Raw genomic sequence first — 14443 nt, 5'->3', positions numbered from 1 at the left:
AAACTTCTCCTTCTGGCCCATTCTCCGAACCAGCCACGATCGAGGTCTTGATTTTTTCGGAGAGCTTCTTCACATGTGCCGACAAATCGAGGGATTTTGGAGGCTCCACCAATCGAGATTTCGAAGTTTCGGCCTGACGAGACTAAATTTCGTCCTCCAATTCTTCTCCCAGCAAATCATCTTCTTTATCGACCAACTTCTCCTCCTCGGAGAATCATGGAGAATCAAAAGGGTTGAAAGCATCCTCATCCTCTGCAGTCCAGTTGCCAAAAACTGACGGATTAGGAGAACTGTTTTGCCAAAAAGGCCTCTGGGTCTTCGTTCCTTTCTCTCTCCTCCTCCTCCTCCATAATCTCGAACAAACTCTTCTTCTTCTCCTGTTGACTGTCACAAAGAATAGGGGCCACCAGATTCACCGGAAAAGCCTCCCCCGAGGCAGGAGCTTGGGAATCAAGGTTGAGAGACTTCTTCGCCGAGCTCCCTGTCTCTAAAGAGTCCCCAAGGATTTGAGCAGAACGGTTTGCCTCTTTGCCTTTTCCTTTCTCCTCCGAGGTGAGGTTCTTTGCAAGGTTTAGTCAAAAGGGTCTGTCTCGAGTATGAGACGGAGACACATTTCGTTGCTTTGCCCTCGGTGGAATCAGGAGGGGATCAGAAATCATCATGTGGGAATCATAGATAACAAGGTAGTACCAATTCTTCTTTCATCTCTTCTATCATCCCGACTATGGTAAGATGGAGAGTGCTCCTTGCGAGAATAAACCCCTCGACCTCTCTGTGGGGAACCACGGTTTGTCCCTGGACCAAAGGAATCATCAAAGCGTCGCTTATGCCCATCATCCACAGATTTTCTTTTAGAAGAGGTTGGATAGTTTGCATGATGGTTTGATGGATTTAGAGGAACATAGTATTTCTAAGGCCCCTGAAGAGCGAGGGAACTCTGAACCACGGCTATGGAGTTGGTGCTGCGAGCTTGGCGAGTTGTTGGTGGTCACGGTCACTTCTTGCATGGGAAGTAGAAGCATGAAGAGCAAGACGTCTGTTGTCCTTCTTCTTGTCACCGGCAGGAGACAAATCTTGTAAAACAACCGCCTGAGAGTTGCTCATTCCGCCAAGAGAAGAAAACAAAGTAGCTCTCTGTTTATCATCCAAATGAGGGCATGAGTCAATCTCGTGGCAAGTCCGACAACAACGCGTACACCAGCGGAACAACTTTTCATAGAAGAGCTAAACTTTCACAATTTCTCCAGTTGGGAGTTGAGCTGGTTTATTAAACCTAAGAGGAGCATCAGCCTACACTGAGACTTGGATTCTACCATTGGTGGTATCCACCCTATGGGCTGTGCCAAAAGAGTTTCCAAAGTTTTTGAGAAGTTCCTCCACCCAAAATTCAGTTGGGATACCTTCAAGGTTTATCCAGAAGGTCATAGTGGCTAGGAACGTGGTTCCGATATGCGGTTGCCATCTTTCAAGAGCAAAGGACCATTTATTGAAGTGGCATGGTCTTTTGTTAAGGATCTTCAGTAGATCCACTTCTGCTTCAAAAAAGAACTGAAAACAAGAGTCTCCAAGGGAAACTCCTCGAACTCTTCCTTCCCCATCCCAAATATTCTCTTTGGGAAATAAAGAAACCAGGGTCTCAATGCTACGTCTTCCAAGATGGAACATCCGACCAACAAGGCTGAGCTGAAGGCGAGGTAGAAGAGCAGAGTTATCCACCTAAGGAAGCACCACCACGTCATCTTCTTCCTTAGGCTCAAAAGTATGAGAGGACTGCTTAGGAGGAGACTCTCTATACCAGCTTGGGCGAATTTTTGACATGATTCAGGTAGAGAGGAGAAAAGGAAGAAGGATCTTAGCTTCAAGTTAAAAAATCTGATTTACACAGGAAGTCTTCTAAAGTGAGACAAGCTTCGGCAACATTCAAAACCAAAGAGAGAAGAGAGAGTCTTTGTTGGTTTGAAGAGAGGAAACAGAAGCACAACTTGGAGGGAAACAAAGCTGAGACATCTTGAAAAAGAGAGAGTATGGTTTACAGAGAATGAAAACAGAGGGGAGAGACCGGAGAAGCAAAAAAAGCAGTCAAGAACTACCAGAGATAGAGTCGGAGAAGACCATTTGAGGTTTGACTTGCCCAAAATGATATACAAAGTGGTTGATATCCCTTTTTAAAAAATTGGTTTGCTACTTTTGGACCTCTCGTAAAACGTGTTTGAGACTGTTTGCCATTTGTTAGTAACTACGAAAAGCGTTTTACTTTTTTTTTTTTAATAAATTCAAAAAAAAATTATCATCCGCAACATAATTGTATGCTGCCGCAAATACCGATGAGAAAGACTGTTTGAAATCTAACAATTTTAAGTGGTGTGAAATGGTATATAACGATATAAGTGATTGTTGTTAAACACAAGCAACTACAACCATACACCAGCAAACGTAGCATTTTCAAATAATTGCAGGAGAACCAATTAAAAATTTTAATGACACTTTTTCTAGTTTTGCTTTGATTAACCGGCATTCACTACTTATAAATCTAGTTTCTTTCGTCATCTTGCGACCTCTTTTCTTTTAGCTAATCCATTTATAACACCGAATTTTAACATCCACATCTTCACTGAATTTTTTTGGTAACTACAATAGCAATACCTGTTGTCATCATCTACGAAGAAATATCTTATGTGTATGTATCCAATCATCATACCCATAGAATTTCTCTTTAGATAGAATTGGTGGATGTGTTGCTAGCGAACACCACTCTAAATCTCTATTGGGCTGTGGTAAGTGATTTCAACCAACTCATTTGGTCTTATATAACGTTGTTAAATTTTAAGGTTTGCATTTTATGGATCCACCAATAGTAATAGGTACCATGCAACTTTTTTTGGGGTTCTTTTTAGCAATCTTCATGGGCTTCAGAAGGAAACCTTTTAGTTTTCTTCTCAATAATACAGTTTGTTAAGAGGGTTAAATGCTTTCAAAAATAATATATTAACATTAAAATTAATTTTTAAGATATGAAAAAGAATAGATCTTGCATAAATAAACTCCTTTAAACATAAACTTCGATAAAACATATGAAGATTAATTGCCACGTCGGAGGGTTCTCTTTTACAAAAAAGTATTGTCGGCCGACTAGATTGTCCGTCTAAAAGTTATGGCGTCCTGAATATCTATAAATAAACTCACATATTAAAACTTCTTTCACATTAGTCTAATTGATTCAAGTAATATCCACAAGATGTGACTAGGATTCTATTACGTAGTTGACATAAACAAGAGGTCGGTATAATACCCATAACCAAACATTAACTATTTGGGACCTATTGCTAGCTGTTTTCAATCAAGCAGCTTTCAACTTTAAGTTTATATAATTCTTCACCAAATTAATCCAACCTTTTATTTTTAATTATTTCTGAGAATATTAAATGGCCTACAAGAATACGAAAGAATACGATTGCATAAGGTCGGCATGTTGTGGATATAGAAATTAATTAGTCTCTATATCTAGGTTATAGCTTCAAATTTGTTGTTGCAGAAAATAATATCAATAACATTTAAATATTCAATTAATTGTTAATTGGAGAATATGATTTTGTTAGAAAAAAAAAACAGAATATGACAATATATATATATATATATATATATATATATATACGACATATAAGGTTTTACTCCAACCTATCTACCTTTTATGATTGGTAGAATAAACGCTATAGAAATGCTGTAAAAATAATTGATGTATTTTTTTTGGTTCAAAAGAATAATTGATGTATAAAAACAAAATTTATATAACAAACTTATGTAGTTTGTTAAACAATTTCTTTTTCAAGTGAATTCTACCACAAAAAGGTAGGACCCTTAACAAAAATACCACATTTGTGTAAACTCTTCAAAACTACCACTTTCTTGCGGTAGAGATGACATGAAGAGACCAAAATATCCTTGTATTAATGGGAAGCAAGACATATTTTTATTCTCTTCTTTTTCTTTATTTTAATATTTTTTGTCCAACATTATCAATTCATCGAAATAGATTCGTCAAAGATGATATCACACACATATATGGACAACAACCAAATATACATGTCTAAATTTGTCCACCAAACTAAAAATTATAAGTATATACATATATCATGAAATAAATACAAATAAGTCTGTAGTATCTGCTTCGCATGGACAAAAAAAACCATATATATACATCTTGGACCAATAATCGTCGATAACGTTTGCTTGAAATTTTTAATCTGGTAAATGGTCAATATTTTTAAAGTAATAAAAGCATGGACAAAAAAATGTAATCAGATTCCTATTAGTCTATTATTTAAGTGGACAACATTTCAGATTCAAATCAATGATATTGTCCACAACATCTTTGGTTTCCTCGTAAACATCTTCTTCTCTGTCTGGCCAAAATGACGAAGTATTAGAACTATATGTTGATTGATATAATAGTAGTAGACAATATATGTTGATTGATATAAGAATAATGGACAATATACATCTTCGGTTTCCTCGTAGACATCTTTTTCTTCGTCTTCAGTTTTCTAGTAGACAGATATCTTCGTCTTCTTTTTTCTCTCGTAGACAACAAACATTTAATATGCATAATATCGAAATTGAATAACCAATTAAAAACAAAATTAAAACCAGTGAATCTTTAGATGGGAGAATGAACTTGATTTAGATAGGAAAACTAAAAGATCTATTCTTGAGGATATCAAAATTTATAGATCTGAATTTTTTGATCCACAGTGGTGATATAGAAGAGAAGAAGACGATGGTGGAGATGGAAATAGATCTAATTAACTTCAAACAAATCTTAAATCTAAACAGAGAAAGAAATGAAAAAGAGAAAGAGAGAAAGGAAGAGGATAAAGAGAGAAGGAAGAGGGAGAGAGCATGAAACGATAAAAAAAGAGAAGAAGAGAAGATATTTGTGTGTGTGTTTGTGGAGAAAATAAGGAGTAAATGGTCATTTCCAATTTTACAAAGTGGTATGGAGGAAAAGTTTTTTAAAATATGGCATTTTTGTAGGAAAAACTTGAGAAAGTGGTAGATTTGGCAAATTTCCCTTTGTCTAGAGTAGGCATGTAAAATGTCTGTACATCATAGACCATACATTTTTAGAATCTCAAATGGGAGGTAGATGATACCTTAAGTAATATATAAATGACATCGTTCTCATTGCTAATCAATTTTGAGTTAGAAATTCAAGAAACTTGAAATGACATTAAAAACCATATTATTGCACCATGTAGAACGATTCTAATGTATGTTTTTAATCCTACAATGAGATTTGATTTGAGATCTAAACTAAAGAAATAATCTTGAAGAGTATGATTCCACATCAAAAATATATTTAAACACATCTCATTTAAATTTATAATATAGTATTAGAAAATCTACAATATTATAAATAAGGAAAAGTAAAGTCATAAGTTATTCATTTAACTATCAAGTTATTTGACATGAATAGATTTATTCATTAAAAGTTTTTATAAAATATCAGAACTTAGAGATGATGTACAAAATGAGGTGAAAACAGTATTAGGTATTACAAAATTAGGCGGCATGGGTTCTTACCTCGGATTACCGGAAAGTTTGGGTGGCTCGAAAACAAAAATTTTCTCGTTTGTAAGAGATAGGCTACAAAGCAGGATAAATGGATGGACGGCAAAATTTTTATCGAAGGGAGGGAAAGAGGTTTTGATTAAATTGGTGGCTACTGCGTTACCGACTTATTCATAAGTTATTCATTTAACTATCAAGTTATTTGACATGAATAGATTTATTCATTAAAAGTTTTTATAAAATATCAGAACTTAGAGGTCATGATTTATTTATTTTAAGATGGAACTTTTTAGTAAATAAATCTCATCCTCATTAGTTAATTGTCAAATCGGTAAAATTGAGGATTTATATAGAAGTAGACATTGGCCTAAACCAGAGCCAGTACACCGGAAATTGAATGTTAAAACTGGTTTATACTTGACCTGTGTACAGACTCAATAAAAAAATTTCTTTAGAGTGTCAATTACTGCATTATTGTTACGTTGCTAGAAATGATGATATTATCAATATAAACTAACATACCGAATAAAAAAAGAATTTAAAATCTTTTAGAAACGGGTGTGATAACAATGAGATTGAACAAAATAAGACCAAGTAAAGTTGTTGATAATATAAAGGAATCATTGCCTTAAGACTTGTCTATGACCATAGAGGGATTTCTTCAACTTACACACATCATAGGGAGGGAGAGATTCCCCTTATCTAGATGCATAACTAGTTCGCCCTAGTTCTCTCCCAGACCCGCAGTTTGAGGCGCCGATTGAAGATTTCCTTATGGCTTTTCCCACCGGCGAAGCTCCTCCAGCGGCATCGTTCCTCTAGTTTGGTGATCTCTGGGGTCTTCCAGTTCTGTTCCAGCTCTCTTCCTGTGTTTTTCCGGTTCGTTTCCACTGTCTTTTCGTTTCTTACTGGCGTGGTCCGGCGTTTTACCGATGCTCTTCCGGTCTTGTGTGTGTCTTCCTCTTGTTTCCGGGGAGATGGCTGGTTCCTCTTGGGTGGTTTCCCAGAAGCCTTCGCCTCTTCGTCCGTCGACCCTTCTCACCTCTCTCGGACTGAAGCTTCTTCCGGAACCGATATTTAAGCCTCCACCACTGTCTGCTCCAAAACCTCCACCACAGTCTCCTCCAAAACCTCCAGATCCTCCGCCAGGACGCAGTTGCTTAGAAGCTCTCGTCACCATCTCGTCGTCTCGCTCGCCTCCCCTCCTTCACCACGCAGCTCTCGATGGAATATCTTTGGATAGGGGCCAAATTTGTACTCTCTTCAGCGAGCAACCTCGACTTCCACTGCCTCCCCTCCCCTTCAACTTAAAGTCAGAAGGTTTGGTCTCTATTACCCTCTTGTGTATTGTCCAATGGTATAGAACATATCCTTTGTTAGTTCTCATTTACCTCTGTATGAGGTTTGTACCTCAGTATGAGGATTTTACACTTATCAGATTGGATCAAAGCTATATTGGTATGGTGGTAATGTCTCTTACTGGAAGTAGGCATCTTTGCAGACAATCTTTGACGATTGTTGGTTCTGGCTTTGGTGTAAATTTGTTGGTTTTAGGTTACCTCTCGGATCACTTCTATGGTGAATCCGATCTTCCTTGTATTGAGGACGTTGTTAGACTTGTTTTAACTTTCTCTGTGGCTAAGGATGGTGGTGAAGTTGAGGTCCTTTGTGATAAAACCTCCCAAACACTCCAGCAATTGATTCAGAAGATAGAAGAGTATCAAGACACCTTTGCTTGTCTTCCCAATGCATTTTGGATGTCTATGTCCAGCTGCTACGGAATGGGGTGGTTCATGGAGGAACCACTTATGGCATCGATCCAACATGGATCATCTTTTCGACCCGTTGTCTCCTTTGCTCTAGTAGCGGAGGAACTTGCTTTGAAGACGGCGATCTGCACGGCCTTAGTGGTGGGTGTTTCAAGGTTGGCTTATTATTCGAATTGGCAAGAACTCCCCCTTCTTCTCAATGTCGGAGGCCACACATTTGCTGTTGACGATATCCTTGATGATATCAGAAGAATGAAGACCAAGCTTCTTCCTTTCCCTTTCTTTATGTGTTTGAGTTTTGGAAACTCCTCTGTTGCATGTATTTTCTCCTCCTCCTATGGAGTTTGAGCTATCTTAATTTATGAAATAGTTTAAAAAAAAAAATCCTCATTAATTAATGAAAACATTAGATATATCCAATTAAGTGAGAATCCAGCCAAAGATTGCATAAACAACAAGTAAAAGTTTGACATAATTTTATATAAAAGTACATTAGCTTAAACCAGAATCTCTAAACCGGAAATGAAACGCTAAACTGGTTTATCTTTGACTAGTGTATAGAGATGTCAATTGGGCCTCAAACTTGCGGGCATGGTCCGTTATGTCACTTAGCGGGGCGGGTATGGGCCTTTAAACTGATGCCCAAAAAAAGGCGGGTCTCGCGGACTCAACCCGTACAGTTTGCGGGTCAGACGGATTCTGTCCCTTTGCGGTCGCGGGTTTGCGGGTGGTCCGTTTAATTATTCATCTCCTTCCAAGCCGTTTCAATTCTTCTCTAATTCTCCATGAATTGATTGAAGTTTGTGGTGAATCTGAACTCTGAAGTTATCGTGACTGAAGATCGATGCGAAAGGATTGAGGGATGGCATATCGATTGACAAGAATTGATATCGTGTGTGAAAATTTGTTGATGATTGTTCAACAAATTTACTTGACTGGGTTTGTGTGAGAGTTTCAGTTTATTTTGGAGAATCAGTTTCTGGTTTTAAGAATATGTTTTGGTTTTTATTTGGAATCTTAACATATAAACCATACGTTCACAACACCATGTCACCATCCTTACGAAGCCAATTTATATATGAAGTTTAATTTCTGAAAATTAGTGTAAACGAATAGATTATGGCCTTTAGATGTGGGGAATGAATCGAATGATAATCATTCTGGTCATGAATTATGCGTTTTCTTAAAGAATTCAAGCCAATTGTATCTTTGTTGAGTTTTCATAGCTTGTATTCATAGATTTGTTTCCTAGTAATTTTTAGCTGGGTTGTAGAGGATTTCTTGCACGAACTGAACATAAAATTGTTGAACCAAGAATGCCCGCGGGCCGGACCGTCAAACCGCTGGGCTATGCGGGGGGGGGGCATGGGCTTGTGTTTGTAACCCGCGGTCGTTAGCGGGCTAGACCGTCGCGGATCATTATTTATAAAATCTGTACAATTAGAAGTTTATATACAAATAAAAATTAGCCTAAACCAGTGCCACTAAGCCGAAAATAAAATGCTAAAGTGATTTATATTTGACTATTGTATAAACTCAATAATATATACAAAGAACTATACTATATACGGAAATTATGTACATTAATAGAAATCCTGACGTCTTCATTTGGTATAAACTTCCATAAAACCAATCCAAAAAAGTAGGATTCAATAAAAATAGGGAATATGCATAAACTAACTATGAAACAGAAAAGAATGAAGAAACTAACCTTCAACAACAGTATCTTGTCGGGGAGACTATGTAAATTACACTTACAACCTTTATATATTCAATCTCCATTATTCTCTTTTAGTTTTGTTTTTTTTCTCTCCATCCATCTTCGACCACTCTCTTCCCTTTTGTCTTCTTCACCACAACCATGCCCAAACCCATAATCAATTTTTTCTCATCGAAATAGATTTATCTTTTTCTCTTTCTCTTCTCAATCGAAAGCGACACCACCAACAACAACGTCTTATCCGTCGAATCGTATCGATACCACCAACCGCCACCTCTTAAACCACCACTACAGTATAAACCTCGACAACACCTTGTCGACCCATATTTGAAATCTCTTCTACTTCTTTTTTTTATCCATCACCGCCACCTCCATAATGACGACCACCACCTCCATAGCCACTGTCACCACCTTTCATATGACATGCTATATATTTGTTTTTAAATAGCATGATATTGTTTCTCAACACGCTATATTTTCTAAACATGCTATATTTTCTAAAATGGCATGCTATTGTTTCATTTGACAAGCTATAATTTCGAAAACACTGTAGTTTTAACAAATTTCAAGCCAATTCAATGTTTTTTTTTTCAGATCCAGTGTCATTTGTATTTGATCCATGTCATTCATTAAAATTACTTGTATCTGTTTGTCTTTTTTCTCCACCATCAACGTCTCTTTTGTCAAATCGTATCGACACCACCAACCGCTACCTCTTAAACCACCACTATAGTATAAACCTCGACAACACCGCCTCTACCCATATTTGAAATATTGCTACCTCTTTCTTTCGTATCCATCACTGCCACTTCCGTAACGACCACCACCACCTCTATAGCCACCGTCACCACCTTTCATATAACATGCTATTTATTTTTACATGGCACGCTATTATTTCTTAACACGCTAAAAATTTTCAACACGCTATATTTTCTAAAATGACATACTATAGTTTCCTTCGACAAGCTATATTTTTTGAAAACACTGTAGTTTTTCACAAATTTCAAGTCATTTTAATGTTTTTCTTTCAGATCTAGTGTCATTTTTAATTGATACATGTCATTCATTAAAATTACCAGTATATGTTTGTCTTCTTTTTTATATTCAGCCACAAAGTTTTTGTAATTACCATAACTTACAAGGATAATTTCGTATTCATCCTACTCATACCCCACAAGAAAAAGAGTTAGTTTCTAAAGAAAACTGACATAACATTACTTTCTTAATTTTTGTGTAGAATTTAGCTATTTGCTAATATTATCCATAAAAATAAACGAAATAAAAAATCATAGTAAAAATAATTACAGAAAACATATCATAAAAAAAAGTCTTATATATTCCTTTCTTGTTCAATTAATTTTTGCATGAAAATTCTTAATCTTCAGTTCAATTCATTGACTCAAAACATAAATATAATATCGTAAATGCTTCTGTCAAACTATCCCAAAATTGAAAGTCATACAATGTTTTAGATAGTCGAAAATAAGGCTAAAGAACAGAAAAATCCAAAAAATAAAAATTGATTTGCAAAAAAGAAGAAGATAGACCGACGTCAATGGAAACAAAAAAAAAACTCAAACATGTGGCCTATATACCCTTGGACTTATACTTGATTAAGATTGACATATACATCAATGTTTTTTTTTGGTAAAACATATACATCAATGTTATACCATCAACATTGAATTATTTTAAATCTTAGATACAATTTATCTAAATATATGATATTATTATTTCCTTCAAAGCTAAGTGAAAAAATTCAAAGCAGCCGTACAGTTACAGAAGCAAACAGGAACTTGACAGCAGAATAGGACATAACTCATCATGCCTTTCTTTCAGCCAAATTATTACACACAAATATTTACGTAATTTTTCATTATTATTACTTTTTTTTTTTTGTCTATGCTCATATAAGATTTTAGGATAAAAGAGAAATCTGTAAAGAAGAAAATTACTGTATTAATTTATGGGTTCGATTGGTAACCAAAAACTGTTAGCTGTTAGCTGGAGCTGTTAGCTTTTCCGGAATAGTGCAAAGCTGTACGAAAAAGTTGTAAGAGAAAGCTATAAAAAAAACTGACAGTAAAACTTTTAGTAATGCTTTTCGTAACGCTTTTATAATTGATAACTGTCTCGCGTGACTACAAATCTTTGGATATCATTATTTATACACTAACTTCTATATCTCATTTTTATGGAAAAACGGTCTATTTCCCCGCGAAAAGTATCGTATCATACCAGATAGAGCCCAAACTTTAACTCCAGTCTATATGTCCTTGAAAAAGATGTTTTATACCTATTTCTTCCCGAAGCGTAAGTTCAATAGCTAAATCTCCCCGAATTAATACTTCGAGATCTATTAACCCACATATCTGGGTTTCGTCGGTTATTGTTTACTTAACCGTTTGTAACCAAAGAAAACCTGATTTCGATCAAATTAAAACACAAACCCAGTTCCCTTCTTCTTCTTTCCTCTCCTTCTTCTCTTCTACGCCCGATTTCAGGATCTGGGTTTTGTTTTTGTCAAAATTGGAATTAGACTTTATTTCTTCTTGTGATTAAACCACCTATGAGAAACAAAATCATAATCTGATAGCTAAAGGAACACAAAATCTAAGGTACAATTACGGGTTCTAGGATTGCATCAGATGGTTAAAAGTTCTGAAAAGAACGTAACAAAGAAACAAAGAAACAGAGTTCTATATGTACATATGTTACAAACACACTTAGAGCTTGTAATTAATAAAATACAGCTTCCATGGCATCACTACTCGCTTAACCCGTTCCTTGGAATATCGGTTTCCTATCAAGAAGCTCGGCGAAATTGCAACCAACGGATCAAACATCAATGGATGTTCCATAGTTGTCACACCAGAGGAGAAGCTCGGGAGCTCGGTACCAATGAGTCACAACATACTCAGTCATAAACTGACCCTTAGTGTTGATAATCTAGTGGAGATCTGTATCCATGAGCTCATAAACAAGATACACATCCTTGAAGCTCCTCTTATGAGCTGGCTTCATCATCTTTCAAAGCGATGACATTCTCATGTCGAAGATGGATTTCAAACCAGAGTCGCCATTTTTAATTTTCCTTCTTCATCACAATTCACAATAAAGAAATCAAATTAAAACACACAATTATCAAATTATCCCACAACTATTTATCAAAACTTCTTAATTATTCACTTTTCAAGTGATACCTCAAGAACACAAAATCTAAGGTACAATTATGGGACATCCCAAAATTAAGAATTGTTTGGTGTGAAGTTTTTGTTGATTTCTTGTGTAAATATTGGTCCGTTAATAGTGAAAAGGAAAAGATCAAACTTCATCGATTTTGTGAAGGAACATAAACGATCGAAAATTGATGTGAAAAAGTTTACCGGATAAAGCAGGAAGGAAATATAACCGGTGATATGAAGCCAGTGACCAACGACGATCGCCGGAGGTTAGATTTGGCCGGGTTCGGGTTGATAACTGATAATTTCGGAGATTTGGCCGGGTTCGGGTTGATAACTGATCATTTCGGTTTAGTTTTGGTTAAAGTTTGTTTTAAAATGGTTAAGAGTGAATTGGTGTACATTAAACCGACAAAACCCAGACATGTGGGTTAATAGATCTCAAAGTATTAATTCAGGGAGATTATGTTATTGAACTTCCATTTCGTGGGGAAATAAGTATTTAACTTTCGTTTTATGGACATATATACCAAGGTCAAAGAACCGGCTCTATCTGGCGTGATAAGCATACTTCTCATGAAGAAATATGCCGTTTTTCCCATTTTTATCGTTTTATAGCCAAAATAAGAAATTGGTTTCTTCTATTTTTATATATTTTTTAATATTTGAGAAGCGGGAAATGTATGGAGAAGAAAGTGTACACGTGGCAGTCTGGGGACCTTGTAACAAAAATGCAATTAAAAAGCTTTTGAAGCAAGTTAGCCATAGCCGCTTGGCGCTGTGTCGTCTTCGTCTTCTTCTTCTTCTTTCTCTTTCTTTTTCTCATTAAGTGAAGAATTCTCAGAAGTAGAAAATTGAATACCCATGGAGGTAATTTGTGTTTTCAATAATTTGGTGTAATTCTCTGACAGGTTGTGATGTTTTTATGTTATGAGATTTTAGGGTTCTTGATTCCAAGTTTTCTGGGTTTTTAGGGTTTTCGATTATTGAAAAACTTTACTCTGAAGATTGAATGATTACTTGAGGTAGAGGTTATCAATTTTCTCAATCCAAATCTCGGTTGTTTTATAGGTTTATGATCTCTGGAAAGAAATCTAGGTTTTTGATTACTTTCTAATTTTGATGGGTTTTCAATTGTTGTGTTACTTAGTTTTTAAGCTAAGTGATTTAGATATTGGTCGTTGAGGTCAATTTTGTATAGATTCTGGTTCTTTATGTCTCTCAGGGTGGTTGGTTTCAGAAGGTATGGGAGATGGAGATGAGCAAAGTAAAGAGTTAGAAGGACTCTCGTCTTCGAGTCGTCGTTCTTCGGGTCCTAGTTCTGCAAATGCAGAGGCAAGAATGAAATTTGCTTCTGTTGATGCTATAACAGAATTAGTGTGGTCTCCTGGAAACGGTCTAAGCTTAAGATGTGCAGATATCAGTTTCACGGGAAAAGCAAAATTAGTCTCTCCTAACTTCTTTGACATAGGACTAACCAATATGGCGATTCATTCGAATAGTACAAGTATCGAACACCAAGAAGATGTCGAATTGAGAAGCCGAGATCAAGTGAACCAAGAAAGTAATGAAATGAATAGACCATTGTCACCAAATTGATTATGATTTCGTTGAGTTTTCTTTTTGATAATGAGAGTTCTTGTGTGTTTGCAGGGATTGGTGGTTCTGTTGAGGATATGAAACCTGAAATGGTTGAGGATAAGGTTGAAACCGATGATGATATAAAGAATGAAGTAGCAGGAAGTTCCAAAAGATCGTCAGGTGAAAAATGATTATATCAAGTTTAGAATGTTTGTTTGTTTTCCATTAATGACAACTATGGATTTGAGTTGGTTTCTTCGTATTTTGTGGTTGTTTTGGTTATCGAGTAGATAGTCCGAAAGTTATGGAAGGAGAAACCAGAGACTTGTTGGTGAATGAACAGTTGAGGATGGAAAGTGCTGGATCTCAAGAAGGACCGACTAACCGTGGAGATAAAGATGAAGGGGATAAGGCGAATAATAGAATTGATCGTTTAGAATCAATGGATGAGAATAACCTTGCAACTCTTGCTGTTGTAGCATGTGAAGGCCAAGGGGAATATTCACTGGAGAATGAGGCTGGACCTAGTGGTTCCTACAGGCGGCGTGTCAAAGCCAAACGGACAGAAAAAGCTTTAATCCGATTGAAACTTTGATTGTGATGAAGAGGATGATGAGAGTTCG

The 14443-nt window shown here is 36.1% G+C and overlaps 1 protein-coding gene and 1 long non-coding RNA gene across 2 annotated transcripts in view; one reads left to right on the top strand and one right to left on the bottom strand.

The window, feature by feature from the left end:
* Positions 1 to 3964: 3964 nt before the first annotated feature.
* On the bottom strand, positions 3965 to 5062 carry LOC110225727. Its single transcript, XR_002329942.1, has 2 exons — positions 4497 to 5062; positions 3965 to 4400 (listed from the first exon to the last, which is right to left on the bottom strand). It is a non-coding gene; the product is annotated as an uncharacterized LOC110225727 (long non-coding RNA).
* Positions 5063 to 13119: 8057 nt separating this feature from the next.
* The window catches only part of LOC9301484, a 3684-nt gene continuing 2360 nt past the window's right edge, over positions 13120 to 14443 (top strand). The window contains 4 exon segments of the mRNA XM_021032303.1: positions 13120 to 13803; positions 13893 to 14000; positions 14111 to 14397; positions 14399 to 14438. Of these exon segments, the coding sequence (XP_020887962.1) occupies positions 13485 to 13803; positions 13893 to 14000; positions 14111 to 14397; positions 14399 to 14438 (754 nt within the window). The 5' untranslated portion in view covers positions 13120 to 13484.

Source organism: Arabidopsis lyrata (assembly GCF_000004255.2).
Source record: "Arabidopsis lyrata subsp. lyrata unplaced genomic scaffold ARALYscaffold_8, whole genome shotgun sequence".
NCBI classification, from domain to species: domain Eukaryota; kingdom Viridiplantae; phylum Streptophyta; class Magnoliopsida; order Brassicales; family Brassicaceae; genus Arabidopsis; species Arabidopsis lyrata.
The sequence above is the reverse complement of the archived record's forward strand: the minus strand, read 5'-3'. Positions and strand labels throughout refer to the sequence as shown.